General features: G+C 45.1%; 1 protein-coding gene across 11 annotated transcripts in view; it reads left to right on the forward strand.

Annotated features, from left to right (window-relative positions):
- The window catches only part of AAK1 (AP2 associated kinase 1), a 153088-nt gene that overhangs the window by 63497 nt on the left and 62817 nt on the right, over positions 1 to 26774 (forward strand). For all 11 annotated transcript variants that reach the window (XM_069766557.1, XM_069766559.1, XM_069766558.1 and 8 more), the window contains exons 2-4: positions 10252 to 10370; positions 12006 to 12114; positions 13873 to 14015. In XM_069766557.1, the coding sequence (XP_069622658.1) occupies positions 10252 to 10370; positions 12006 to 12114; positions 13873 to 14015 (371 nt within the window). The remainder of the gene's footprint in view (positions 1 to 10251; positions 10371 to 12005; positions 12115 to 13872; positions 14016 to 26774) is intronic.

The following is a 26774-nucleotide window of genomic DNA, read 5'->3' on the forward strand; positions in this document are numbered from 1 at the left end:
GTGCCAGTCTTGACTCCTGGGTGTGCCATCTCTCTCTCTCTCTCTCTCTCCAATTGTGGGCCATAGAAAGCCTATTATTTTTTTTGCTTGATTTGGGTTCCAAAATCTACCTGAAAAAATCACTAAATCAATCAGTGGGAGATAAATATTTACATTTGTGCTTCAGTGACAGTCCTGCGTGTGTGGCATCTCTCTCATTTGTTGCCACCAAAAACAGAGTGTGTAACATTGTGCCTGATTTTCCTTGCGGTCTCACCCACCTGTAAAGGGGTAGCTAAATCATACTGAAGTTATAGCTCACCGTGTAAGTTGTGTGACCGCAACAAATACCGTTAGTTTGGTTACGTTTTTAAAACAATGAGGAAGTCTGGTGGAAGAGGTCGTGGCCGGGGGCGTTCATTGTCAGCTGGTAATGAGGGTAGTGGTGGAGCATCAGGTGGTCGTGGGAAAAAAAATATTCCACCTAAGTCTGGAGCTGTGGAGCCAGGTTCATCGCCTGGCTACACAAGGCCTCGAACGCTCCCTTTTCTGGGAGTAGGAAAACCGCTTTTAAAGCCGGAGCAGCAAGAGCAAGTTTTGGCTTATCTTGCTGACTCAGCCTCTAGCTCTTTTGCCTCCTCTCGTGAAACTGGTAAATGTCAAAGCAGCGCGTCGTTAGTGGATGTTCACGGTCAGGGACAAGTCGCTTCCTTGTCCTCTTCAGCAAAAACAACAACAGAGAAGAATGCAGCAGGCGACACAACGGGTTACCCCATGGAGCTCTTTACACATACCGTCCCTGGCTTAGAAAGTGAAGCAGTTAACAGTCCATGCCCATTACAAGTTGAATCTGACATGGAGTGCACTGATGCACAGCCACAGCCAGACTACTATGCTGGTCCTTTGACTCAGACCACAACATTGCCCTCGCAGGGTAATGATCAAGAATCACACCCTGATGAGACTATGTTGCCCCATCACAAACGCTATACCACCGACCGACACGGTGACACAGACGAAGTTGCACACGAGCTACAAGAAGAGGTAATAGATGACCCAGTTCTTGACCCCGATTGGCAGCCATTGGGGGAACAGGGTGCAGGCGGCAGCAGTTCTGAAGCGGAGGAGGCGGGGCCGCAGCAGGCATCAACATCGCAACAGGTTCCATCTGCCAAGCCCGCATCTTGCCCAAAACGCGTGGCAAAGCTAAAACCTGTTGGAGGACAGCGTGGCCATCCGGTTAAAGCTCAGTCTGCAATGCCTGAAAAGGTATCCGATGCTAGAAAGAGTGCAGTCTGGCATTTTTTAAAACAACATCCAATTGATCAGCGCAAAGTCATCTGTCAAAAATGTTCAACTACCTTAAGCAGAGGGCAGAATCTGAAAAGTCTCAATACAAGTTGCATGCATAGACATTTAACCACCATGCATTTGCAAGCTTGGACTAACTACCAAACGTCCCTTAAGGTTGTAGCACCCTCGGCCAATGAAGCTAGTCATCAACGCAACATCCCTTCCGGCAGTGTAGGGCCACCATTTTCCGCACCACCTGCAGTATCTGTGCAGGTTTCTTTGCCAGGCCAAAGCAGTCAGGGTCAGGGAATCACCAGTTTCGTAGTAGGAAACACTGCATCTAGGGCACCGGCGGCAACAATACCATCTCCCACCGTCTCTGTCTGCCATGTCCACCGGCACCCCCGCTAGTTCCACGATCTCCAGCTCTCCAGTCCAGCTCACCCTACATGAGACTATGGTTAGAAAAAGGAAGTACTTAGCCTCGCATCCGCGTACACAGGGTTTGAACGCCCACATAGCTAATCTCGTTAGAGATGATGCCCTACCGGTTAGTTGAAAGCAAAGCTTTCAAAGCCCTGATGGACTACGCTGTACCACGCTACGAGCTACCCAGTCGACACTTTTTTTCCAGAAAAGCCATCCCAGCCCTCCACCAGCATGTTAAAGAGCGCATCGTCCATGCACTCAGGCAATCTGTGAGCACAAAGGTGCACCTGACAACAGATGCATGGACCAGTAGGCACGGCCAGGGACGTTACGTGTCCATCACGGCACACTGGGTGAATGTTGTGGATGCAGGGTCCACAGGGGACAGCAAGTTTGGGACAGTTCTGCCTAGCCCACGGTGTAGGAAACAGTTGGCTGTAGCCATTCGCACCCCCTCCTCCTCGTCCTCCTGCAGAAGCGAGAGCTCGTCCACAGACCGCAGTCGCACAACCACTCCATCCGCAGCTGCCACTGTTGCACACCAGGTCTCCCATTATGGGGCAGCTACTGGCAAACGTCAGCAGGCTGTATTGGCTATGAAGTGTTTGGGGACAACAGACACACCGCGGAAGTTCTGTCCGAGTTCTTGCAGAAAGAAACGCAGTCGTGGATGGGCACTGTAGATCTTGAGGCAGGCAAGGTAGTGAGTGATAACGGAAGGAATTTCATGGCTGCCATCTCCCTTTCCCAACTGAAACACATTCCTTGCCTGGCTCACACCTTAAACCTGGTGGTGCAGTGCTTCCTGAAAAGTTATCCGGGGTTATCCGACCTGCTCCTCAAAGTGCGTGGACTTTGCTCACATATCCGCCGTTCGCCCGTACACTCCAGCCGTATGCAGACCTATCAGCGTTCTTTGAACCTTCCCCAGCATCGCCTAATCATAGACGTTGCAACAAGGTGGAACTCAACACTGCACATGCTTCAGAGACTGTGCGAACAGAGGCGGGCTGTTATGTTTTTGTGGGAGGATACACATACACGGGCAGGCAGTAGGATGGCAGACATGGAGTTGTCAGGTGTGCAGTGGTCGAAGATTCAAGACATGTGTCAAGTCCTTCAGTGTTTTGAGGAATGCACACGGCTGGTTAGTGCAGACAACGCCATAATAAGCATGAGCATCCCCCTAATGCGTCTGCTGATGCAAAGTTTGACGCACATAAAGGATCAGGCGTCTGCAGCTGAGGAAGAGGAAAGCCTTGATGACAGTCAGCCATTGTCTGGCCAGGGCAGTGAACAGGACGAGGTAGCGGGCGAAGAGGAGGAGGATGATGGGGATGAGTATATTTTTAATGAGGAAGCTTTTCCGGGGCCACTGGAAATTGTTGGCGCGGCAATGCCGGGTTCTGGTTTTTTGAGGGACACAAGTGACGTGGATTTGCCTGAAACTGCCCCTCAACCAAGCACAACCGCAGATTTGAGAACTGGAACTTTGGCCCACATGGCGGATTATGCCTTACGTATCCTCAAAAGGGACACACGCATTACTAAAATGATGAACGATGACGATTACTGGTTGGCCTGCCTCCTTGATCCTCGCTATAAAGGCAAATTGCAAAATATAATGCCACATGAGAACTTGGAACTAATATTAGCAACCAAACAATCAACTCTTGTTGACCGTTTGCTTCTGGCATTCCCTGCACACAGCGCCCGTGATCGTTCTCACACGAGTTGCAGGGGCCAGCAGACCAGAGGTGTTAGAGGGGCAGAAATCAGAAGTGGCGTTGGCCAGAGGGGTTTTCTGACCAGGTTGTGGAGTGATTTTGCTATGACCGCAGACAGGACAGGTACTGCAGCATCAATTCAAAGTGACAGGAGACATTTGTCCAGTATGGTTACAAACTATTTTTCATCCCTTATCGACGTTCTCCCTCAACCGTCATTCCCATTTGATTACTGGGCATCCAAATTAGACACCTGGCCAGAATTGGCAGAATATGCATTGCAGGAGCTTGCTTGCCCGGCAGCTAGTGTCCTATCAGAAAGAGTATTCAGTGCTGCAGGTTCAATACTAACAGAAAAAAGGACTCGTCTGGCTACCCAAAATGTAGATGATCTAACCTTCATTAAAATGAACCACAACTGGATTTCGAAATCTTTTGGCCCACCTTGCCCGGCTGACACCTAGCTTTCCTATGAAAAGGTCTTGCCTGTGGACTATTCTGAATGACTTTTCCAATCTCGTAATTTTCTGCACCTGATTGTCCAGCATACGACATGTTTACACCTCACTAAATGGCCAAACTCCCCACACGGGGCCGTGGTATCGCCACTTGGCGCCAGCACCTGTGAGAGTGCTGTTTGTCTGAAGAGGTGGGTGTGCCCGCTTTTGGTCGACGGCACTGCCACTGGGTCCCTCATAGTACAATAAAGTGTCTCTGGCGGTGGTGGTGCGCACCCAACGTCAGACACACCGTTGTAATATGAGGGGCCCTGGGCCTGTACCGCCGGCCACAAGACAGTTCCCCCCCCCCCCCACCCCAGCTCAAACAGTGCTCTACCACTTGCAAAATTATCTCTCACAGCTCCACCAATGTTTAGTCTATGCGCTGACATCCTTCAATGCCTGGCACTGACAATACCATTGTATTGACATTTTTGTTATGTTAGGCCTTCGAAGCCTGTCTGCGGTCCCTCCTTCCACTAGGCCTCCACTGACCACACCACTGCTGCCTGTGTACCCACGGAACCAATTTAAAATTGCCTACAGCCAGCCCAATTTTTTTATTTTAGGCCTTCGATGCCTGTTTGCGGTCACTCCTTCCACTAGGCCTCCACTGACCACACCACTGCTGCCTGTGTACCCACGGAACCAATTTAAAATTGCCTACAGCCATCTGTTATTATGTTAGGCCTTCGATGCCTGTCTGCGGTCCTTCCTTCCAATAGGTCTCCACTGACCAGACCAATGCTAGCCGTGTACCCCTGGAACCCAGCTGAAAGTGCATGTAGCCTCCTTTTTTTTTCTTTGTTTTATATTTAGAAAGCCCAGATGAACTACGCTGTGCAACGGTTCAAGCTACCCAGTCGACATTTCTTTTGCGAGAAAAGCCATCCCAGCCCTCCACCGGCATGAAAAAGTCTGCATTGTCATAGCACTCAGGCAATCAAACAGTAGAAAGGTGCAGCTGACAAGAGACGCATGGACCAGTAGGCATGTCCACAAAGTTACGTGTCCATTACGGCGCACTGGGTTAATGTGTTGGATGCATGGTCCACAGGGGACAGCCTACAAAGTCTGTCTGCAGTCCCTAATTCCAATTTTCCTCCGCTGACCACACCACTGCTGCCCGTGTACCCCTGGAACCAATTTTACAGTGTCTACAGCCTAATTTTGTTATGTTAGGCCTACTACGCCTGTCTGCGGTCCCTCCTTCCAATACTCGTCCACTGACCACACCACTGCTGCCCGTGGACCCCTGGAACCTATTTTTAATTGCATAGAGCATCCTTTTTTTAATAGTAGGCGTACAAAGTCTGTCTGCGGTCCACTATTGAAATTGTCCTCCACTGCCCAGAGCACTGCTGCCTGTGTACCCCTGTAACCTTTTTTTAAGCTGCAGTGAGCCACATTTTTGGTTTAAGGCCTACTACCTGTGTCTGTCAGCGCCACTAAATTCAGCTGTGTTCCTTTGAAAAAAGCTGAGCGTCAATAGTCTTGTTTTCAGCCTCTAGGAATTTTAAAACTGCATTGGGGGTACAACTTTGGTAGGGCCTACCAACGGTGTCTGCCTCCCCAAGGTGTGCCCCAGGTTTCCTCGCCATTGCTTCGATCTTAATGCTCTCGTTTAGTAGTTGTTGGAAACTACACTGCATTAGGCCTACAAATTGGGTATGGGGTGTAGAGAGATGGTGTGTTCCACTCCAAGGTGTTCCCCAGGCTTCGTCCACATTGCTTCGGTCTTCCGACACTCGTTTAGTAGTTGTAGAAAACTACACTGCATTAGGCCTACAAATTGGGTATGGGGTGTAGAGAGATGGTGTGTTCCACTCCAAGGTGTTCTCCAGGTTGCCTTTCCTGAACTTCTATCTTCAGGCTCTCATTAAATTGTGGTTAAACGGAACAACTGCATTTGGCGTACTAGTTGGTTTGGGGCCTACTATCGGTGTCTGCCACTCCTTGCTGTTCTCCTCCACTGAACAAAGCTGTCCCGCCTGTTTACTACGGTTGCCAATTTTGAACTGCATTTCGACTACTTACTGATTTGGGCCTACTCTGTGTCAGCCTCTCATTCCAGTTGTCCTCCACTGCAATGCCCCCTGGTTAGTCCTGTGTTACCAATTTTGAACTGCATTTAGCCAACTTTATTCTTTGGGCCTATATCTGTTTCCTCCTCATCTTGCCCATTGCCCAGCCAGTGATAGATGAGTCTGCTGGTACATTGACCCATAACGCAAAATTCCCCGTGCACGCTACACAGCAAGATTGTGACCCTGCTGAAAGTCAGGTTCCTCTTCCCGCATACCATACCACCTTACACGGGGACAAAGAGGAAGGTGCAGATGAAAGTGCAGGTTCCTTCATCAGGTGGGGGGAGGAATACTAGTTGGCGACGTCACTGGCACAGGGCCTCTCATAGTACGCAAAAGTGTTGCTGCCGGTGGGAGGCACCCCCGCCGTGCAAACACACCGCTGTACTTTGAGGGGCCCTGTGCCAGTGCCAATGCCAACGAGTGGGCCCCCCCTGCTTGCTCAGGATCACAGCACTTGCAAAGTTGAAATACTTACCTCTCCCTGCTCCACTGCCGTGACGTGGTCCAGATTTACTGGGCCCACTAATTACTTGAACCAGCCCTACCCCCCACAATTTTAGCCAAATTACCCCCAATTTCAAATGCCTTCCAATTATTATATGCTAAATTACGATTGACAAGCTTCTGTAACAAGAATGGATGTTTTTGCCATTAAAATGGGCAGTGTAGGTGTTTTCCTGGCCTCCACTCACTGCCGACTATGCTCCCCCATTGACTTGCATTGGGTTTCGTGTTTCTGGCGATACCCGACTTTTCGCCATAATCGGCCGATTCCACTCGACTCGACTTCTAAGATAGTCGGGTTTCGCGAAACACGACTCGACTCTAAAAAGGTCAAGGTCGCTCAACACTAGTTATTAGTCTTTCAATGCATAGGTGTCACCTAGGAACACACACTTCTCCCATCTCATTAAGCAATTGTAAACACCTTGCTTGTAGAAGTCCACAGGTTGCTCCAAAAGCCACATTTTGACTTTAGAAATCAGTCTCATCATCTAGAAAATGCTTGCCCTTCAAAAATAGTTGTTGGAAAGAGGTGGAAGTCCAATTGTGCGAGGTCGGATGAATAAGGAGGATGCGGTAGGATTTCAAAGCCGCAGGAGCAAGCTTCCATTTGGGGAACATGTGAGCTGTGAACTGGTGCATTGTCTTGCAGAAGGCAGATGTCTTTCGTGAGCTTGCCATGTCTCTTGGTTTTGATGGCCTCTGGCAATTTCTGCAGCAGTCAAGCATAGATTGCCTCAGTGATCATGGTACCCTTTGCTAAGAAATCCATAAATACTACTCTGTGCTGGTCCCAAAATACTGTGAGCATGTCCTTGCCTGCCGAGGGTTGGGCACGTGCCTTCTTTGGAGGCGGTGAGTCATGATGCTTCCATTGCATCGACTGGACTTTAGTCTCAGGATGAAAGCTGGGTCCATCACTATGATCCTGTGTGATCAGTCTGTTGTCTCCTCTTGGTTTCCATAGCACATCGTCAATAGAGCCTGAGGGTATGTGCACACGTTGTGGATTGGACGCTGCAAATTTGCAGCAGTTTTCCATCAGGTTTACAGTACCATGTAAACCTATGGAAAACCAAATCCACAGTGCACATGCTACAGAAAATACCGCGCAGAACCCTGTTTTTTATTTTCTGTTAATTCTGTTAATTCTTTTTGCGGATTCTGCAGCGTTTTCCACCTGTTCCTTTATAGGAATCCGCAGGTGGTAAAACTCAGGTGCATTGCGCAGTGCATTTTTTACCTGTGGATTTTTCAAAAACTGAGCAGAAAAATCCGCACAGAAATCCGCAACGTGTGCACATAGCCTGAGAGCATTCGACTCGTTCCTGCTTCTGGAAAGGTGTAAGCAGCTGGGGAACTCAGGGAGCGGATATCTTATGCATGTGAAGATGGCCTTGACATTTTGGGCTAGGTGGCAAATGGTTACGCAGTGATTTTCCAAAATGTTAAACTTCACTTGCTGGATGGTGTGTTCCTCAATAGCAGAGTGGGTCGCCCTGGAATTGGAGCTATTTGCACTGAAGTCCGACCACATTTGAATTGACCATGCCAGTTCTTGACTACATCAAATGATGGGGAATCATCAGCATAAACCTCTTTGATCTCATCGAACCTCTTCTTTGGTGTGCGGCCTTTCAAGTAAATAAACTTGATGACTGCTCTCTATTCCACTGGATCCATTATCCAACCTCCCACCACTTCAGCACCTGTAAAATCAAGACCGTTATCAGTTCTCAGTTGCAAATTGGCACGTAACCTATAGAGACTTATATCATTACACATATGCAGTTTCAGCATCCAGTGATAAATAGAAGTGGGTCAGGGGAAATCTTTAATGACCGCCCCTCATAGGTCTAAAAACCCAAACTCTGCTGCTGGGCCTCTGTCGTTTAGGGGACGTCTCTGTGATAGCGCTGCAACAGCTTGCTGAGCTAAGTGGGTTGCGCCATCACCGCTGCAGCCAAACAGACACACGGGCAACGACATACACAGCTGAATCTGGGGTGGATGCGTAAAGGTCGGTTTCTTTAAATGTTGTTTGTTTTAACACCTAACTGATCCTGCAGGCAGAAGTTTGATGAAAGGGGTCAACCACGTACATAAATTATTAACTATACTCAGGGTAAATGTACAGTTGATGGATGATTGACGACGTTCTCAGTCCAAACAGGAGCACTTTAAAATATTTCCACTGGGGGAACAATCTGTATACAGCCACTTCTCAGGTCATGAGGGTCTGTATGAAGTTATATACTGACCGCCCAATAGTGGTGATTACAGGAAGCCGGTATTTTTACGTGTAGGCAGATTGGGATGGTGCTCGGCACCATAACAGCTTCCTCAGATACACATCATCCAGATCATGATTTCTGCTGGAATATTGTAACAGTGAGTTAATTGGGGAATGTAATTAGATGCACATATTAAATCTGCTGATTAATAGATTCAGTCACAAAGAAAAGGCGCAGCGCTACGGTGTACAATTATTTACTGGGAATATAAAAAAAAGTCTGCGTTTATGTGGTTTTGACATCGCATTTTCTGGCTGCAGAAGTTTCTCTCGAAAGACATTTAATAATCCTGCGAGGAGCCCATCTGTTCCCTGTTACTGATCATCCACACCTTGGATGCGTGCATTTTTTTGCATGTATAAATAACTCCCAGAGAAGAACGAACCTAAACCTCGTCTTCACCACTTCCTTCATCCACTCCAGAATAGAACCATCCCCAGGTGATGGGAAGCCGTTCTCGGCCCATAATAAGTGCAGCGCCCGCAGGAAGGCACCGCGGACCATTATACACAATCTCATTTACATCCAAGATTGCAAGGAGAAATCGCAGGATGACATTGCACCAATGTAAATAACAGTAATGGGACTTGACCCCTTTTTGAAGATTTATTGAACGTAAAGTGGAGCCTGTTCTGACAATGCATTAGGGCAGGTAATATTCCCGAAAGGGCTCGTGTATAGGGCTGTATTACAGGTCCATAGTGGCATTTGTAGAATTACATGGAGTTGTATTGTATTTCCGTGTACTTCTAAATATTGTGGCATGCTTCAACCCATTATATTATATAAGTACCAGTCATTGGCAAGTACTGTCCATAGATACACATACTTGCTGCGCAGAGTAATGGCGGTAACTATTTGTGGACCACCAGGATAAAAAGATTCTCCATTCTCCATTCTTTCAGTCCGTAAAAACCCTGGGAACAGCAGCTGATCGGCAGAGGTGCTGTGTCGCACCCTCCACCGATCACACATTGATGGTGTTAAAGTAGTGGACCACCCTTATGTTTCGAAAGCAGTCTGATTTTGCATCATTTTTACCACCCCCTGCCTAAAACTATTGATATTGCTGTTTATCATGTCTTGTAGGTCCTAATGGTAAGTGATTTACCTCTAAACAGAAGAGGCTTTTAATGTACCTGTGATGCCATTATTGTGTCAGATACTGCAGCCATCCGGTTTGGGGTCAGTGGTACTCCCGTACTCCACCAGGCCAGCTCATGTTAACACCTAATGAGACATTTCTGACATCTGTTAGTAAATGAGGTATTGGGTGAATAAGGCCAGACTTGATACCTGGACTGACTGCGGATCTTCTCACCTGCGATCATTTCTGAAGTTGAGGGCCGTACTCGGACTGTAAATCACGGATGTCAGATTTATCTGTTGATAGACTTGACTCTAAATCTGTATTTCTTTTTTTCTCTTTGAACAGGTGGATTTGCCCTGGTCTTCCTTGTCCGCACCAGTAATGGCATGAGACGGGCTCTGAAGCGCATGTATGTGAATAGTGAACATGACCTTCAGGTTTGCAAGCGAGAGATTCAGATCATGGTAAGGGGGCTGGTGTGAAACGGATGACGGTGTGATAGTAACCTTTTGATGCTGCCTAGAAAAGGAAGCCGAATTCTGAGCAATGCATCGCAGTAATGGCCTGCTAGATTGCGGCCACCTCTGTCCAAGTGGCAAGAATAGAGGACGTTCCCTCAGAATATTGCCGGAGGACTGCTTTCAGTTATCAAATAATTTGGCTTAGAAAAAGGGTATGGAGCGAATACTTCACATTCCAGGTATCCTGTGACAGCATTATACAGTAACGCCGTGGTCGTAGATACTCGCCAACACAAACATATAAAATGCTAATATTCTGTTACCCAGGGTCACCATGGGCTCACATCATTTGGTTTTCAGGGAATGTACAAGTAGTCATTTTTTGCAGGTCGAGTTTGAAAAATCTTTCTTTTCATATCCTATATTTATTTTATATTTTCTGAAACCTGAGTGCACTTTTAATAATTAACCTTCCATATATAAACACATTTATATCCGTATTTTGGTGTTTTTTTTTCCATTTGCCTGTGAACTGCTGTCATCTCTTTTCCTGTATTTTTCTTCGAGCATAAATGCATGTATATCAAAATGATGGTCAGCAAAGCAGGGTGGATTGTAAAGGCGATTTCATACACGTGGACGTAAAAGGAAATATACAGAGGAGGATCATTATTAAGAGAACTAAAGCAATTCTTTAATCAGATTTCACAATGCAATCCGTGTCAATTTAATGACATGTTTCTTAGACCTGATGTGGCTGGTGTGCCTACTTTGTAAATCAATCTCAGAATGGCTGAATTATTACTCTTTATTAAAGCTCACTTCCCATGTGTTTTAGAAGTCCCTCTGCGCAATTTAATGTCAGGATTATGCATTGGCCATCTTGATCTTCAATTAAAGTACACCAGCCTCATCATGTTTAAAGATGAATAAATAAATACAAAAAAGTCTAGTGTATAATCTATACTATTGTTGTTATGAAAGCAGATGACCGATCTGATTTAAAGATGTTTCTGAGCCTAAAAAAATAATAACATTAGATTTGCATGTAACAATAACGTAAGTCAGGAAAAAGCCCTTGACCTAAATGTAATTTTTTTTTTTTTTTTTTTATGCGTCCACCCCTCCATACTTTCCACTTGACAGTAGACAGCAGATACAGAAGAGTTCTGTATTAGTTGCGCTTGAAGTTTTCTACCTCTGATACATTTTTTCTGCAGTTATCCTCCTCATTGATCCTCTAGTTAGTACTCTTCTGGTTCTTGTCCTCCACAAGTTGTTGTCCTCACGATCCATGAATTATTGTTGTCCTCAACGATCCACCAGTTATTGTCATCGTCACTGATCCTCCAGTTATTGTTGCTCCTTGCTGGTCTTCCAGTTACTATACTCCTCGCTGGTCTTCCAGTTACTGTACTCCTCGCTGGTAGTCCAGTTACTGTACGCTGGTACTCCAGTTACTATACTCCTCGCTGGTACTCCAATTAGTGTTACTCCTCGCTGATTTTTCCAGTTGTACTCCTCACTGACCCTCCAGTTATTGTTACTCTTTGCTGATCTTCAGGTTTTTGTACTCCTTACTGGTCCTCCAGTTATTGTACTCCTCACTGATCTTCCACTGTTTTATTTTGTTTGCAGAGGGATCTCTCGGGGCACAAGAACATTGTTGGGTACATAGACTCCAGCATTAATTCTATGAGCAGTGGAGATGTTTGGGAAGTCCTTATCCTCATGGATTACTGTCGAGGTGAGGTTAAAGAAAAGGGATTTATATTGTTACTTCTATGCAATGAATGAGGAATACGGTGGTTTATTTGTCAACGCGTTTCAAGGTTTCCAAGCCTCTTCATCAGGACCAAACCACAATGATAAGTTATGCTATCAGATAAGACCCCATTTCCACTTTTTGTCTCTCCAGCTTTAACGTTTCTTTTTATTGTTACTTATATGACATGGTAGGACTTCAACAATTAGGCAGTAATTATTTTTGGCTAATTTTAGAATATTTTTTTTTGTGGAATAGCTATTATGAGAAGGCTGTGGGCACAGCGGTGAGCCATTTGTTTTGATCACTTTTTATGTGGCACCATTAATTCCACAGCGCTTTACAGACATTATCATCACTGTCCCCATTGGGGCTCACAATCTATTTGTCCTATTAGTATGTTTTTGGAGTGTAGGAGAATACTGTAGAACCCAGAGGAAACCCACACAAACATGAGGAGAGCATATGAACTTCTTGCAGGTGACCATGTACCTATTTCACAGGACAGCTTATATTTTAGCCAGTTTTGAGTGCAGGTTTTTGAAGAAAGTGCTCCATAACCTGACATATTTTCCCAAGTATTCTGCCAGGCTCTTACAGGAAGATGGTGTTACCTATAGAGTTACCAGGAGTGTCTATTAGAGATGAGCAATTTGATTTGCGCTGGCCCTGGTCCAGTCTGATCCTCCTTTGCTACCGATCTTCACTTCTTTGCCCAGCATTCTGGACGTCTCTGTTGCTTCTAGGCCCTGTGACGTTATCATGCCATTTGAGGCCTTGTGACGTGTTAAAATTGAATTTCTCATCTCTAGTGCCTATGGATCTCCTATACAGGCCTGTACAGACTCTGAGTCACACTGGAAGGTCTGTTGGCATTGCTTTTCTGTGTACATAAAATCTTAAAGGGTAGAACACTAAAAATATATATAACGTCAAGTCAACAGAGCAGCGGCTTGTCTTCTCTGCTCTGTTGCCAGGTCGTGACTGCCGATGTCATGCTGATTGACAGCCGGTGGCTCCCCCTGGCTGTCCATCGGCATAACAAAAGGATCAGCTGCTGGAAATCGAACATGCCGGATTCTTCTTTACCCCAACATAATCTGACGGGAGAGAGTCAAGAGGACCCATACACAATAGACTGTCGATCCCACCGATATCTGCATGTTGTTCTGATTTTTTTATTTAACGTGTCTGGGGCCATTATGATTGTTGTTCATTTCTAAAGATTGTTTATCTCCATGTGATCAGTAGGGATCTGACGTCCAGGAACCCCTCTGATCAGCACAATGCAGGGCCCCAATTACATTCAGGAGTGCCAAAGCCCATCTATTGTACTGATGAAATATTGCTGGCCCCTGCTAAGGGTAGTATACCCGTGTTTAGGAATATCAGAAAGTATAATGGTTTGTTTTTATATTTGGCGCACACGTGTTTTCTGGGGGGTATTCTGTCCCTAATAATTATTACATTTTTACTCTTGTTTACGCCAGATTTTATCCTTGGGTGCTTGTATCCTGCAGCCATCATGTCTAAGTTGTATGTTTGTTTTTTTTTATTAATACTTGGCAATCTTTCGCCATCTGGTAACAATGTATTGTAGCGTTACTAACGTCCCATTTAAAGGGGTATTTCAATTAGAGACATTTTGTTGTCTGTATTGTAATGCACATGGGGATTAACAGAAACTTCGTTACCCCCAATAGTTGGGGTACGTAACCTGTTAGTCTTTTATTTTTGCAGGGGGGCAGGTAGTCAATCTAATGAACCAACGTTTACAGACTGGATTTACCGAGACGGAGGTGTTGCAGGTATTTTGCGACACATGTGAAGCAGTGGCTCGTCTTCATCAGTGCAAAATTCCTATCATCCACCGGGACCTCAAGGTAATGCTTTACTTAATAATCCGCCTAATGCAATCATGCCTTATCAGATGTCTCTGCAAGAAAATATCCTTGGGCTTCTTCATACTGGGACAGGGTGCTAATGCACGGTGGATGCCTGGTGACTTTCTGTACATAGTCCCTCATAGAATAAATGCAACAGTATTTGAGCAAGTACGAACATTCCTGCAAATAATCTCTGCTTCTTTTGATAAGTAAGTGAACCTGCTCCATCCGTCAGAGAATTTAATAGCAAAAAAAAAATTGTCATCTCTTCACTTAATAGCAGTTGTCATCGGACCCCGGCTTTGTATCAATAGAGCATTTTTCTCATCTGAAAGTGACTTTTTTGAATTGTAAAATTGCTCTGTTTATGGGTACATGTCTATCTGATGATGTATCAAATTGGGGAAAAGGGCTAAAATATGCAATGAAAAAATCTGTAACATAAAGGGAACCTGACATCAGCAAAAAACACTATTAACCTGCAGATATGGGGTTAACCTGCAAGTTAATAGCGTTACGAATCAACATGTAGCCGAACGTTGCAGGGAGAAAATTATTATTATTATTATTATTATTTATTATAGCACCATTTTATTCCATGGCGCTTTACATGTGAGGAGGGGTATACATAATAAAAACAAGTACAATAATCTTGAACAGTTCAAGTCACAGCTGGTACAGGAGGAGTGAGGACCCTGCCCGCGAGGGCTCACAATCTACAATGGATGGGTGAGGATACAGTAGGTGAGGGTAGAGCTGGTCGTGCAGTGGTTTGGTCGATCGGTGATTACTGCAGGTTGTAGGCTTGTCGGAAGAGGTCATTCAGGTTCTTTTTGAAGGTTTCAATGGTAGGTGAAAGACTGATGTGTTGTGGTAGAGGGTTCCAGAGTAGGGGTGATGCGTGGGAGAAATCTTGTATACGATTGTGGGAAGAAGAGATAAGAGGGGAGTAGAGAAGGAGATCTTGTGAGAATCGGAGGTTGCATGCAGGAAAGTACCGGGAGACGAGATCACAGATGTATGGAGGAGACAGGTTGTGGATGGCCTTGTATGTCATGGTTAGGCTTTTGTACTGGAGTCTCTGGGCAATGGGGAGCCAGTGAAGGGATTGACAGAGGGGAGAGGCCGGGGAATAGCGGGGGGACAGGTGGATTAGTCGGGCAGCTGAGTTTAGAATAGATTGGAGGTGTGCGAGAGTGTTCGAGGGGAGGCCACAGAGCAGGAGGTTACAGTAGTCAAGGCGGGAGATGAGGGCATGGACTAGGGTTTTTGCAGATTCTTGGTTGAGGAGTGTACATGGTTTAGTAATGTGCTTTAGTCTTCCTGGCAGCATTCTGTTTGTCACAGGGGCGGCTCTGACGCTGGTTCAGCCACCCCTGTGTATACAGAGGAGCAACTGGGGCGCGATTACAGCGGCCGCTCCGTCCCCATGACTGAAACCAAATACTGCCAGGGGGAATAAAGTTAGAAACATTGCGCCCTGTCGTCAGTGGGTGGTTTCTGCCTAGCGGTAGAAGCAGTACACAACCGCTTTTACAAATTAATCCAGTAATAATCAGCTGACTGGGGCAGTTAAATTCTGCTAAAGTAAAAAAGCTAAATATTTCCCCTTGTAGAGGCTACCATAGCAGAAAGGTAGCATTACATGGAGGCCATGCACAGGAACGGCAGTCAGTGTGATACCTGGACAGGTAGGGCCCATCACTATGTGTTCTAAACTGCGGAGTCCTGACCAATTGAATGCCGCTGTATAACCATATAGAAAAGAGCTGTCTTAGCGAGAACTCGCCTACTTTTTTTTTTTTTTTTATAAATAATCACTAGGAACATTGGTATCTATGATGGCCAGGGTCCTCTCACTCAGTCATCTTCCAGTAGTCCCTTTTTGCCTTCTTAATTCACTTTATTTACTGTGTCTAAACTTGGAACACTGTCACCTCTGCAGGAGATTAACAGGTCCTATCTGTGGTGGATTAATACATTAATCCTTTGCTTTCTGCAAGTGCTACAGGCTTGTATCAGCTTTCTACTGCCTGGAATGTGATATCGCTAGAAATCCTGACACTGAGGACTCATTTCCTACGTCTCCGTACGGGCCGATTTTCCATCCTCCCTATTTCTCTGTGACATAATAGGACACACAATGCATGCGCTAGAGCTAAACATACACCATGATGGCGTGTTGTAGCACTCCTACAGCTATGTGTAAGGTCTTACATGCCATGTGCCAACATCATATGCTTCACTCCTCTTTTATCAGCTGGTTTCCATTCCGGGGAATCATACGAAGAATGGATGACAGCTGACTCATTTCCATGTGCGACCATGAGCTAATATTTACTTGGGATAGGCTCAGTTCTCCCAAACAGACGATTTCTGTTATACTCAAAGAAAACCTCGCCCCAGGCGGCACCACCATGCAGGGTGCAGCAGTTAATATTTCAATTTTGTCTCCAAACTTGTTCTCTTTTCATAGGCTCATCATTAGCATGAGCCAGCTACTGCAGAGATGATGGGATTGAATATCCATGGGGGACTCTTATCCTTTAACTCCTTCCTACCCCAAGTGATTTAGTGAGATGCGCCTAATACTTTAAGAAGTGCGCACCACTTAAAGTATTAGGCGCATCTCACAAGTCCTGTGCATCTCTGCCATAAATGTCAGGGACAGGAGTACATTTTTGGCCAGATTTACAGGTACCTAATGTCTCTCGCTTCTACGTTATGCAATTTCCTCCTTTTTCCCCAGTATTCAAACACTTTGTAAAACACTGATAATGGTACAAAATATAGAAAATATGGATGGCATCGGCCATTCTTTACAACCTGCATTCAGATATATGAGAGCGTGAATCCCTGTGGGACAGTGACTCGGGCAACTAAGTAAAACGTCTTTTATTGTCCAAATACGGCAGATATGAAATCGGTCACCTCTGGAACGCAGCTGGGAATAAGTGAATAAGGTCCAGTGCAGCTGGCACTTGCACTCCCGTAAGGTTCTCGGGTGCTATCGTGTTTGTCCACGTCGCTGACTCTCGTCTGTGTTGGCTTCACACAGCCAGTCATACATCCACAGCACCTTCAGCTCCGCTACAAGTGAAATCCAAACACAAAACTGGACTTGAGGGAGTGATCCGTCCCACTACCATCCAACAGATATCTCCAACCAAAAATAAAAGGTCAAGACAAGCTTTCCTAAGCTAAAACAAACAAAATGGCTAACCGCACTTCACAAGCTGGAGCGCCCGTCCAGGTCCAGGGAACCAACTAGGACCATCGAAAGCTCAAAGTAAAAATTTTTTTTTTTTTTTTTTTTTACTTTACTTTAAGCTTTCCTAAGCTGACTTGGTCAAATAACCTAACCCTGTCAACACTTTGAGAATATATATATATATATATATATATATATATATATATATATATATATATATATATATATATATATATATATATATATATATATATATATATATATATAATTGCCTAAGGGTTTTTCCGTCTGTCTGTCTGTCTGTCTGTCTGTCTGTCTGTCTGTCTGTCCTGGAAATCCCGGCTCTCAGAGCCTGGCACAGCATCGACGTAGAAATCCCGCGTCTCTGATTGGTCGAGGCCGCCAGGCCTCGACCAATCAGCAACGGGCACGGCGACGATGATGTCATAAAGGACGTAGACATCCCGCGTCTGATTGGTCGAGGCCGCCAGGCCTCGACCAATCAGCAACAGGCACAGCGACGATGATGTCATAATGGTTGCCATGGCGACGATGATCTCATAAAGGTTGCCTCGACCAATCAGCGACGGGCACAGTCTGCCGCGAATTCTGGAATCATCATTGTCCATATATTACAGGGACATGCATATTCTAGAATACCCGATGCGTTAGAATCGGGCCACAATCTAGTGTATATATATATATATATATATATATATATGTATATGTATATGTATATGTATATGTATATGTATATGTATGTATATGTATATGTATATATATATATATATATATATATATATATATATATAATATATTATATTCAATCTACTATATAATTGTCTAAGGGTCACTTCCAACTTTCTGTTTGTCCTTCTGTCTGTCACGGATATTCATTGGTCGCGGCCTCTGTCTGTCATGGAATCCAAGTCGCTGATTGGTCGTGGCAAAGCGCCCACGACCATTGCCACGACCAATCAGCAACGGCCACAGACCGGCGGCAATATGGTCGCTCTTTCCTCCCCGCAGTCAGTGCCCGCTCCATACTCCCCTCCAGTCATCCAGCCAGCCCTCACACAGGGTTAATGCCAGCGTTACCGAACCGCGGTGTAACGCACTCCGGTTACGCAGCTATTAACCCTGTGTGACCAACTTTTTACTATTGATGCTGCATACGCAGCATCAATAGTAAAAATATCTAATGTTACAAATAATAATAATGAAAAGAAAAAAAGCTTATTCTCACCCTCAGACGTCGCCCCTGTCTTTGGCAGTGCAAGCGGCAGGTTCCGGTGCTAAGGATGCTATGCGAGAAGGACCTGTCATGATGTCACGGTCATGTGACCGCGACGTCATCACAGGTCCTGCGCTCATACCAACCCTGGGACCGGAAGCTGCCGTGTGCACCGCACACAGGCGACAGGACTACAAAGGGCCCCTCGGAAGGTGAGTATATGTTTCTTTTTTATTTTTTAATCTGTTACATACGTATACTGCGTGGCTGTGCAATATACTGCGTGGCTGTGCAATATACTGCGTGGCTGTGCAATATACTGCGTGGCTGTGCAATATACTGCGTGGCTGTGCAATATACTGCGTGGCTGGGCAATATACTGCGTGGCTGGGCAATATACTGCGTGGCTGGGCAATATACTGCGTGGCTGGGCAATATACTGCGTGGCTGGGCAATATACTGCGTGGCTGGGCAATATACTACGTGGACATGCATATTCTAGAATATATATATATAGCCCAGTCACATTGTATATTTCCCAGTGACGTAGTATACAGAACAGAGCCACATAGCATATTGCACCGCCCATGTAGTATATTGCCCAGCCACGTATGACACAGGTAAAAAAAAAAATAAAAACTAAACATATACTCACCTTCCGCAGGCGCGTTGTAGCACTGTCGCCTGTGTGGGGTGCAGGCGGCATCTTCCGGTTCCAGGGTGTGCTGACGTCGCGGTCACGTGACCGTGTAGCGGTCACATGATTGTGCTGTCCCGGCAGGTCCTTTCCGCGCAGGCGCGCAGGACTTGTGGTGATGTCGCGGTCACATGACCGTGACGTCATGGCAGGTCCTTCTGCCAGATCATCCGTGCGACCGGAACGTGCCGGTTGCATCGCGAGGAGCGGGAAAAACGTCGTAGGTGAGTATATAATCATTTTTTATTTTTATTTTTTTTATTATTATTTTTAACATTCAATGTTTTTACTATTGGCGCTGCATAGGCTGCGTCAATAGTAAAAAAAACTTGGTCACACAGGGTTAATAGCAGCGGTAACGGACTGCATTACACCGCGGCATAACGCGGTCCGCTAACACTGCCATTAACCCTGTGTGAGGGCAGACTGGAGGGGTGTATGTTGGCACCGGGCAGTGAGTGCGGGGAGTAAGGAGCGGCCACTTTCTTCCGGACTGTGCGGGTCGCTGATTGGTCGTGGCAGCCATGACAGGCAGCTGGCGAGACCAATCAGCGAACGAATAACCGTTACAGACAGACAGAAGGACAGACTGAAGTACCCCTTAGACAATTATATAGTGTGTGTATAATATATATATATATATATATATATATATATATATATATATATATATATATATATATATATATATATATATATATATATATATATTATATATATATATACATAGCAAAAAAGGAACAGCACAAAAATACTTAGCTTCAGGTGCAGCGCCCCAAGATAATCAGTCCAGCGATCATCCACGTTAATAGATATCAAAAAATGAGGCAGCACTCCTATGGAGTGCTGCCTCATTTTTTGATATCTATATATTATTATAGCCATCTCTGTAGTGGGTGTGAAAGCTACTCTGAAATTATAGTCTAACAATAATTAGGCTAATGCTATACTGAGTCTCTGGCCTATATGGGCTTAAAGTATAATGGGGTAGGAGAAAGTGAGAAGAGTAGCCTTGGGGATAGATGGTGGGATAGAGTTGGATAAAGACCAGGAGGATCCATTAGGTGAATAGTGGGGGTAATAAAGTCTGAATGAAGGCTTTGAGATGGGATAAAGAGAAGTGGAGGGGGGTAGAGAGTGGTAAGAGCGACAGCTCTGGAGTGGCACATGGGATGGGGGCAGCTCCGGAGTGGCACGTGGGATACAGAAGTCTGCTCTGGAGCGGTACGTGGAGTGGGTGGTTAGGCTTTGGAGTGGCATGTGGAGTTGGGTGGTTAGGCTCTGCAGTGGCACATGGGATGGGGGGACGGCTCTGCAGTGGCAAGAGACAGAGAAAGTGGATTTTTGGAGCTAAATTTAACTATTAGGTGGTTATGATGTATCGGCTTATAGGTTATCATTTGGCAACACTAAATTTTCTACAAACTAAATCTTCTGCACCCCCAGTATAGCCTTTTAATTTGTATATGCATAATAAAATAATGATCGTAAACAGTGCTTATTAATGGAAGCTTTACTTCTGTCATTAGATGCCTAATTACTTTTTCCTAAGTACAATTAGTCTATTAGGGGCTTCGTCAATATGCCGGTTATAGAAAGCCCACACTAATTGTCAGGTATGAGCTGAACGATGTTATATTGTAGATAAAGAAGCAGGTACGCTGCTTGTAATTATCAGGAATGGAGGCTGCTTGGTGAGAAAGCAGCAGGGTCACTACTAGTAATTGTGAAGCAATGCAGGTGCTCATTGTAAAGAAATTGAAATAAAGGGAAATCAAGCAAGTCAATAACTTCTAAGTATTTTTGTCGACGGTCTCTCCAGCCTTTTCATTGATGCTGAATACAACAGTTCAGTACTAGAGTATTTTCTAGGAGTAAATGTGTCCGTATACACAAGATGACAGTCTCATGAATCGGCCAAGTCTTCCATTAAGGATGGCGAAAACCAAACAATACATAGAGCATATGGGGAATTTGCTGCTACTATTTGGCTGCGGTTGTCTTTTTGAGATTCATAGACTTGATTATAACATTGTCAGGTTGTGTGTGGGCTGCGAACTGTGATTTCAGCTGCAAAGTTTTGGAAGAAATGTGAGGAAATTAGTTTTAAAGAAAATGGATCAAGCTGACTTTTATGTGCCAAAAGTAGGTGCAGCACGGGAGAAGATCAGGGCTAGAGATTGTAAGGAAATGATCCTGGATCTGTGACCAGACTAAGGCCCCTTTCACACTTCAGGTTTTTGCTGTCAGGCACAATCCGACGAATTTTCAAAAAAACAGATCTGGCAAAAGTTGCCGCCGGATCCATTTTTTTCTCATAGACTTGTATTAGCGCCGGATAGCCTCACGTTTCATCCTTTTTTTTTTTTGCCGGATCCATTGAAAATTTGTTTTCCGGTGGCTGGAGAAAACGTACATAGGAACGTTTTTTCTGTCCGGCGAAAAAATGCACAGCGACAGATCCCGCGAAAACCAGGCGAAACGTGAGGTGAAATGATGGAATCCAGAGACCGATTCCGTTTTTCTAAGCAAATCATGCATTTCCATTCTGGTCTATCTCTATATCTCTCTCTCTCTCTCTCGAATAGGATGTCCAAACTCTATCCCCGGATCCATTTTTTTTCTGTTGTTTTTTTTTTTTTTTTTAAATTCGCCGGATTGTGCCTGACGTCAAAAACCTGATGTGTGGAAAGGACCTAAGAGCACAAAAGGGTCGTCAGAAAGCCATAAGGGTGGAGATGTACAAAGCTGAAGCTGCATCATGGTGGACGGGTTTGTGAATAAGATTCTAGAGATGAGTAACCAGTGTTAAGACCAGGCAAAAGCTGCTGTAACAGGAGGCAGTGGGCTTCACCGTCATCCCCTTCTATCCCATTTTTGTCTCTCATGGGCACAAAGGGAATTACTGCTTTTAAGTCCCGACCACCACAAGCAGAGTTACGGAAACAGTTGAGCACAGCATAAATGGAAACCACTTAGCAAAGTTTGCGACCCTGTTATTGGCGTAGTTCCCTGGTTGCCGAAACAGCATAGCTTGCTGTCCCGAGCCATTTCCAAAACTCCCATTCTTTTCTATGGGATGTACGCAAACGGTGCAGCGTGGCTGCTTTTTAATAAGAGGCGGCTATTCTCATTTTGTCCTCCGTACATTTTAATTACCGATGTGACCATTTATGTGGCAGTCTTCAGATGAAGTGATGAATGGGCAGCTTTTTCTGGTCTTCCACCCTCATTACCTCAATGGTCAGGTCTATCCCTATCAGAGTGCTCCTGTCATTAAGACTGGGTCAGCAGCTGCCATTACTTGGGTGATGGGGTGCAGGAGCTAAGGCGCTAGTCTCAAGTACAGCTGACTACTTTGCCTATAGGCATTGCTAGCTTTGGACAAGCCCTACCTATTAGAAGGATCCCCTTTCCCTGCTGAATTCACCATCAATCAGTTATAATCTGTGTGCAAATGTCGGTCATTGGCCCACTTGGACAACCCAATGACAAGAGAACAAGCGTCTGCATGGCTCTTGACTATCTGCCCAAGTAAACTTGTTGGATGCAATGCCTTTTTAGAGGGCATAAAAACCATAATTATCAGCAGCACAGCGCTCCCCAAAATTAGGGCAGCATAATTTACTAGCAACACGATGTGAACGTCTTTAAGAAAGTGACCACTTGTGTGTGAGCATCTTTCCTGGAGACCCTTTCTGATGACCTCAGCTATCCTCCAGAGTCGCTTCATAGGATGAGTCACAGAATCACTTCCTGAACCACCTTCGTCATCCTTTTCCAATGAAATCCTGTCCTCCACATCGCAGAATCATCTGCTATTATCCTAGTTATAAAACCTCAGCTTGTTAGGTCTTTAAATAGTCATCATTTCTGCTCATTCAAAGCTGCTTCTTGTTATCCCACACAATAGTTTCAACTGGGCTCTACCGATGTAACTACTTAAACGGGCCCATAACCCAAACTTCTGCTTGTGGCACCGTCTGATCTTGCAATTGTTTCCGTGTCCTAATGAAGGAATAGTTGGATCTCATTATATAGAGTGCATACTTTTTTTTGTGTGTGTGTGCAAAGCTTGTCCTAAGTGTTACAAAGCATTTGTTCTGTTACTTTTTTTTTGCTTTTTAATAAACTGGCAACACTATGAAAACCTCTGCTACCTAATGTGGAGAAACCCAAACCTCTGGTACTGGCAAACTTGAGAAACCTTGAATTATGGTTGGTCACCATAAGCGTGAAAATATGTAATGCAATATTAAACTCTTGGATTTATATTGCTGTCTAGATGCTGAACACATCCACTCCTTTAATAACAACCTTCTTTGGGGTTATATTTGTAGCAACCACTTCTCGGTTTAATATAGTATTTCAGGTTATTTTATTTTCATGTATAATGCAGCATTTTAGTAGCTTAATTTAGTTTTATTTTAGATCAGTTGTTTCCATACATTTTCTTACTTTCATTATGTGCATCTGTGTAATGTTCTCTCAACTCTGACCACCAGTCTGGTATTTACTCTCCTATGCAGATAGGACGTCAGTCTCTGATTTCCTGTGAACTGCAGGATGAATTCCTCACCTGTCTGATCTCTCCTGGCTGCTTTCATACTTCTCACCTCGCCATCCAGATCCATCCTGACCTTCTGTTGGTCCTCTCATGCAACTAAATATATAATTTTTCTGGTAATATAGCGAGTCCATACAATGGTTAGCTGCACTAATAAACCTCCCCTAAATTATACTGCTAGTCTGTCATTCAGAATCTCTAGTGTACTTCCATGAGATGCAGCTTTTTCAATGCTAAGATCTGTCTGGGAGAAACCTATCCCCAGCAGGAGGCAGTGAAGACATAAAGTAATGAAAATAATGGGTAGCACGGTAGCTCAGTGGATAGCACTGCAGCCTTGCAGCACTGGGGTCCTGGGTTCAAATCCCACCAAGGACAACATCTGCAAGGAGTTTGTATGTTCTCCCCGTGTTTGCATGGGTTTCCTACGGGTACTCCGGTTTCCTCCCACATTCCAATTCTAAGAGCAGTCGGGGAGAAACATATCAACAGAAAGAAGGCAGAGAAAATGGGCTGACACTCATCAAGTATTATGCACAAAGAATACTTGGATGCATATGTTCATACAGTATATGCTTTCCTCCTATATAGGATGAGCGAACCCGAACTAGAAAGTTTGGGGTTTGTGCCGGACCCTGAACACAGACTTTACTGCATGTCTGGTTTCCTGTTCGGGTTCACTAGTCTAATAAAGCTTGTTAAAAGGCTGCAGTGCAGTGCAGCGCAGCTTTTAGACTGTGGGCACTTACAGAGCCATCTCAGCCATGCCAAGTATTAGCATGGCTGTGATTGGCCTGCGCAGTATGTATGAACCGGCCCGTATAAAGGCCTGATTGAGTGCCACCTCCATTATTCTTTCATTAGTGTAGGGATAGGACGCAGCTGGAGTGAGGGACAGATAGTGACTGCCCCCGCTTGTGGGAGTACTGTTAATTTAAGCTCGTGTTTTTTATAGTAGTCTGAGATTATTTATTGATATCAGCCATTTCATTGCCATTGGTAGGCCAAAGAAATCATTTTTCAGGACTGCCGTGTATTTTTCTAATCGTTTTGCAAATCAATATACCGCATCAGCCGTCTAGTTGCCATTTCTAGGCCAAAGAAATCATTTTTCAGTACCGCTATGGTTTTTTTTTCTAGTACTGTTGCAAATAAATAAATCTACTCTTCCACCATCTAATTGTGACTAGTGTTTAGAAAATCAACTTCCAAAAATGAGGAGAGCATCAAATAAGGGATGTGGATGTGGCCATGGTTGTGGAGGTGTTGTAGCTGATGCAGGGAGAGGATGTGGTTGTTCTGTATCTGCTACGTACCTAAATACAACACCTTCCTTTGGTGTACGCAGGCGATAAGACATTATGCGTCGTTTCGTGGGTCCGAATACTGCTGCAAAATGGTGAGGCCACAAAATGTTGAAAAGTGTTAGATTGGATGGCTGAGAGTGGCTCCAGTTCCTGTGTATTATCTTCCACCTTGTCCAGTGCATAAAATGCACAGTTGGCACCTGAGGACCATGGTCATCTGGCTTCCTGACCTGACATTTCTTTATGGAATGTGCTGCCAACAATCGACGGGTGGCTTGCACTCTATACCATCATACCCTGAAGCGAGGCATAAATGTTCTGAACCAAAGTGTGTACTGCGCAATGCCATCAGTGGTAAGGTCCACTTAAGCACCGTCGATATGTCGACCAGTAAGCATGGCCAGGGACGTTGCATCTCCTTAACTGCCCACTGAGTAAATGTAGTGGCGGCTGAGGCAGAGGTGGAAGGCCTCCTAGCTCATGTCTTACCACCACTTAGTATTGGATGTTTATCTGTCCAGGTTGCTTCCTCTTTCTACTTTTCTTCCTCCACCACCTCCTCATTCTGTCACAGGAAGACCTGCACCACTAACTTGAGCACAGCCAGGGGGAAATGATAGTAGGCTGTTAAACTCCTCTGGTTGAGATATCACATAACAGACCTCTGGACTGTGATAAAACCACAGACAGATGAGTGGATGACAGAGCTGTGGAGTCTGTAAGCCAAACCACCGATTCTGACTCCCGACTCTTCAATTTCCGTGACTTCCGACTCCACAGCCCTTCCTCACTACTGAGCATGTACATAAGGTGCAGCACAGATTCATCTTGGCTAAAAGCCTAGGTTTTTAGATCAGGAACAGAACAGACATTTATAGGCCATCCTAGAACTTTCCAAAATTTATGAAAACATTTACAGCACATCCTGCAATGAACTCCTGAACCCCATTTATTATATATTTTAGGAGTCTGTCTGTCCACTTTATGCTGACTCTACGACTCCGACTCCACCAAAATGGAGGCCGACTCCACGACTTCGACTCCACAGCTCTGGTTACTATACCAATTATATGCCTGCTAGAAAAAAACAATTCAGTCCATGATGGATGAAGTGATGGCACAGGAGGAGGAGCAGAGCCAAATTGCACTGTTATTAGGCCTGTCATTCACACGTGGCTCGGAGGGTGGGTTACTGTCCCAACAACAGCCAGGTACCCAATTGTACAGCCAGGGGACCGTTTGGAATGATGATAATGATCATCGGTGTTCACAGCAGGGTGGCACTGAGATCAACTCACGGGCATTACGGGAACCTGGCTGGTTGGATACAGTGTACCCAGGCGATTTACCACCCACCAAGGACAGCTTCTCGTTGCCTCTGTGTAACCTTGCACATATGAGCCAATACATGCTGCAGTGCCTGCAGAATGATCGCCTAGTTGCCCGTATTTTTACCAGTGTAGATTACTGGATGGCCAACCTGCAGGAATCCCGCTATAAGGACAGTGTACCATCATTAGAGGGATTGCAAAATGCATGAATACAAGTACACACTGGTAGAAAACGTACTAATGGCTTTGCCACCTGACAGCCGAGGCTCCGTGGAACAACAAGGCAGACGGGAGGAAGAAGTCACCAACACAGCTGGAGAACCGCCAGCACCTTGAAGGCAGGGTTAACACAGCTGAAATGTGGCAAAGCTTTGAGCATGCCGCAACATCCGGCACCACCATTTGATGC

This window comes from Ranitomeya imitator, chromosome 4 (genome assembly GCF_032444005.1).
Source record: "Ranitomeya imitator isolate aRanImi1 chromosome 4, aRanImi1.pri, whole genome shotgun sequence".
Classification (NCBI taxonomy): Eukaryota; Metazoa; Chordata; class Amphibia; order Anura; family Dendrobatidae; genus Ranitomeya; species Ranitomeya imitator.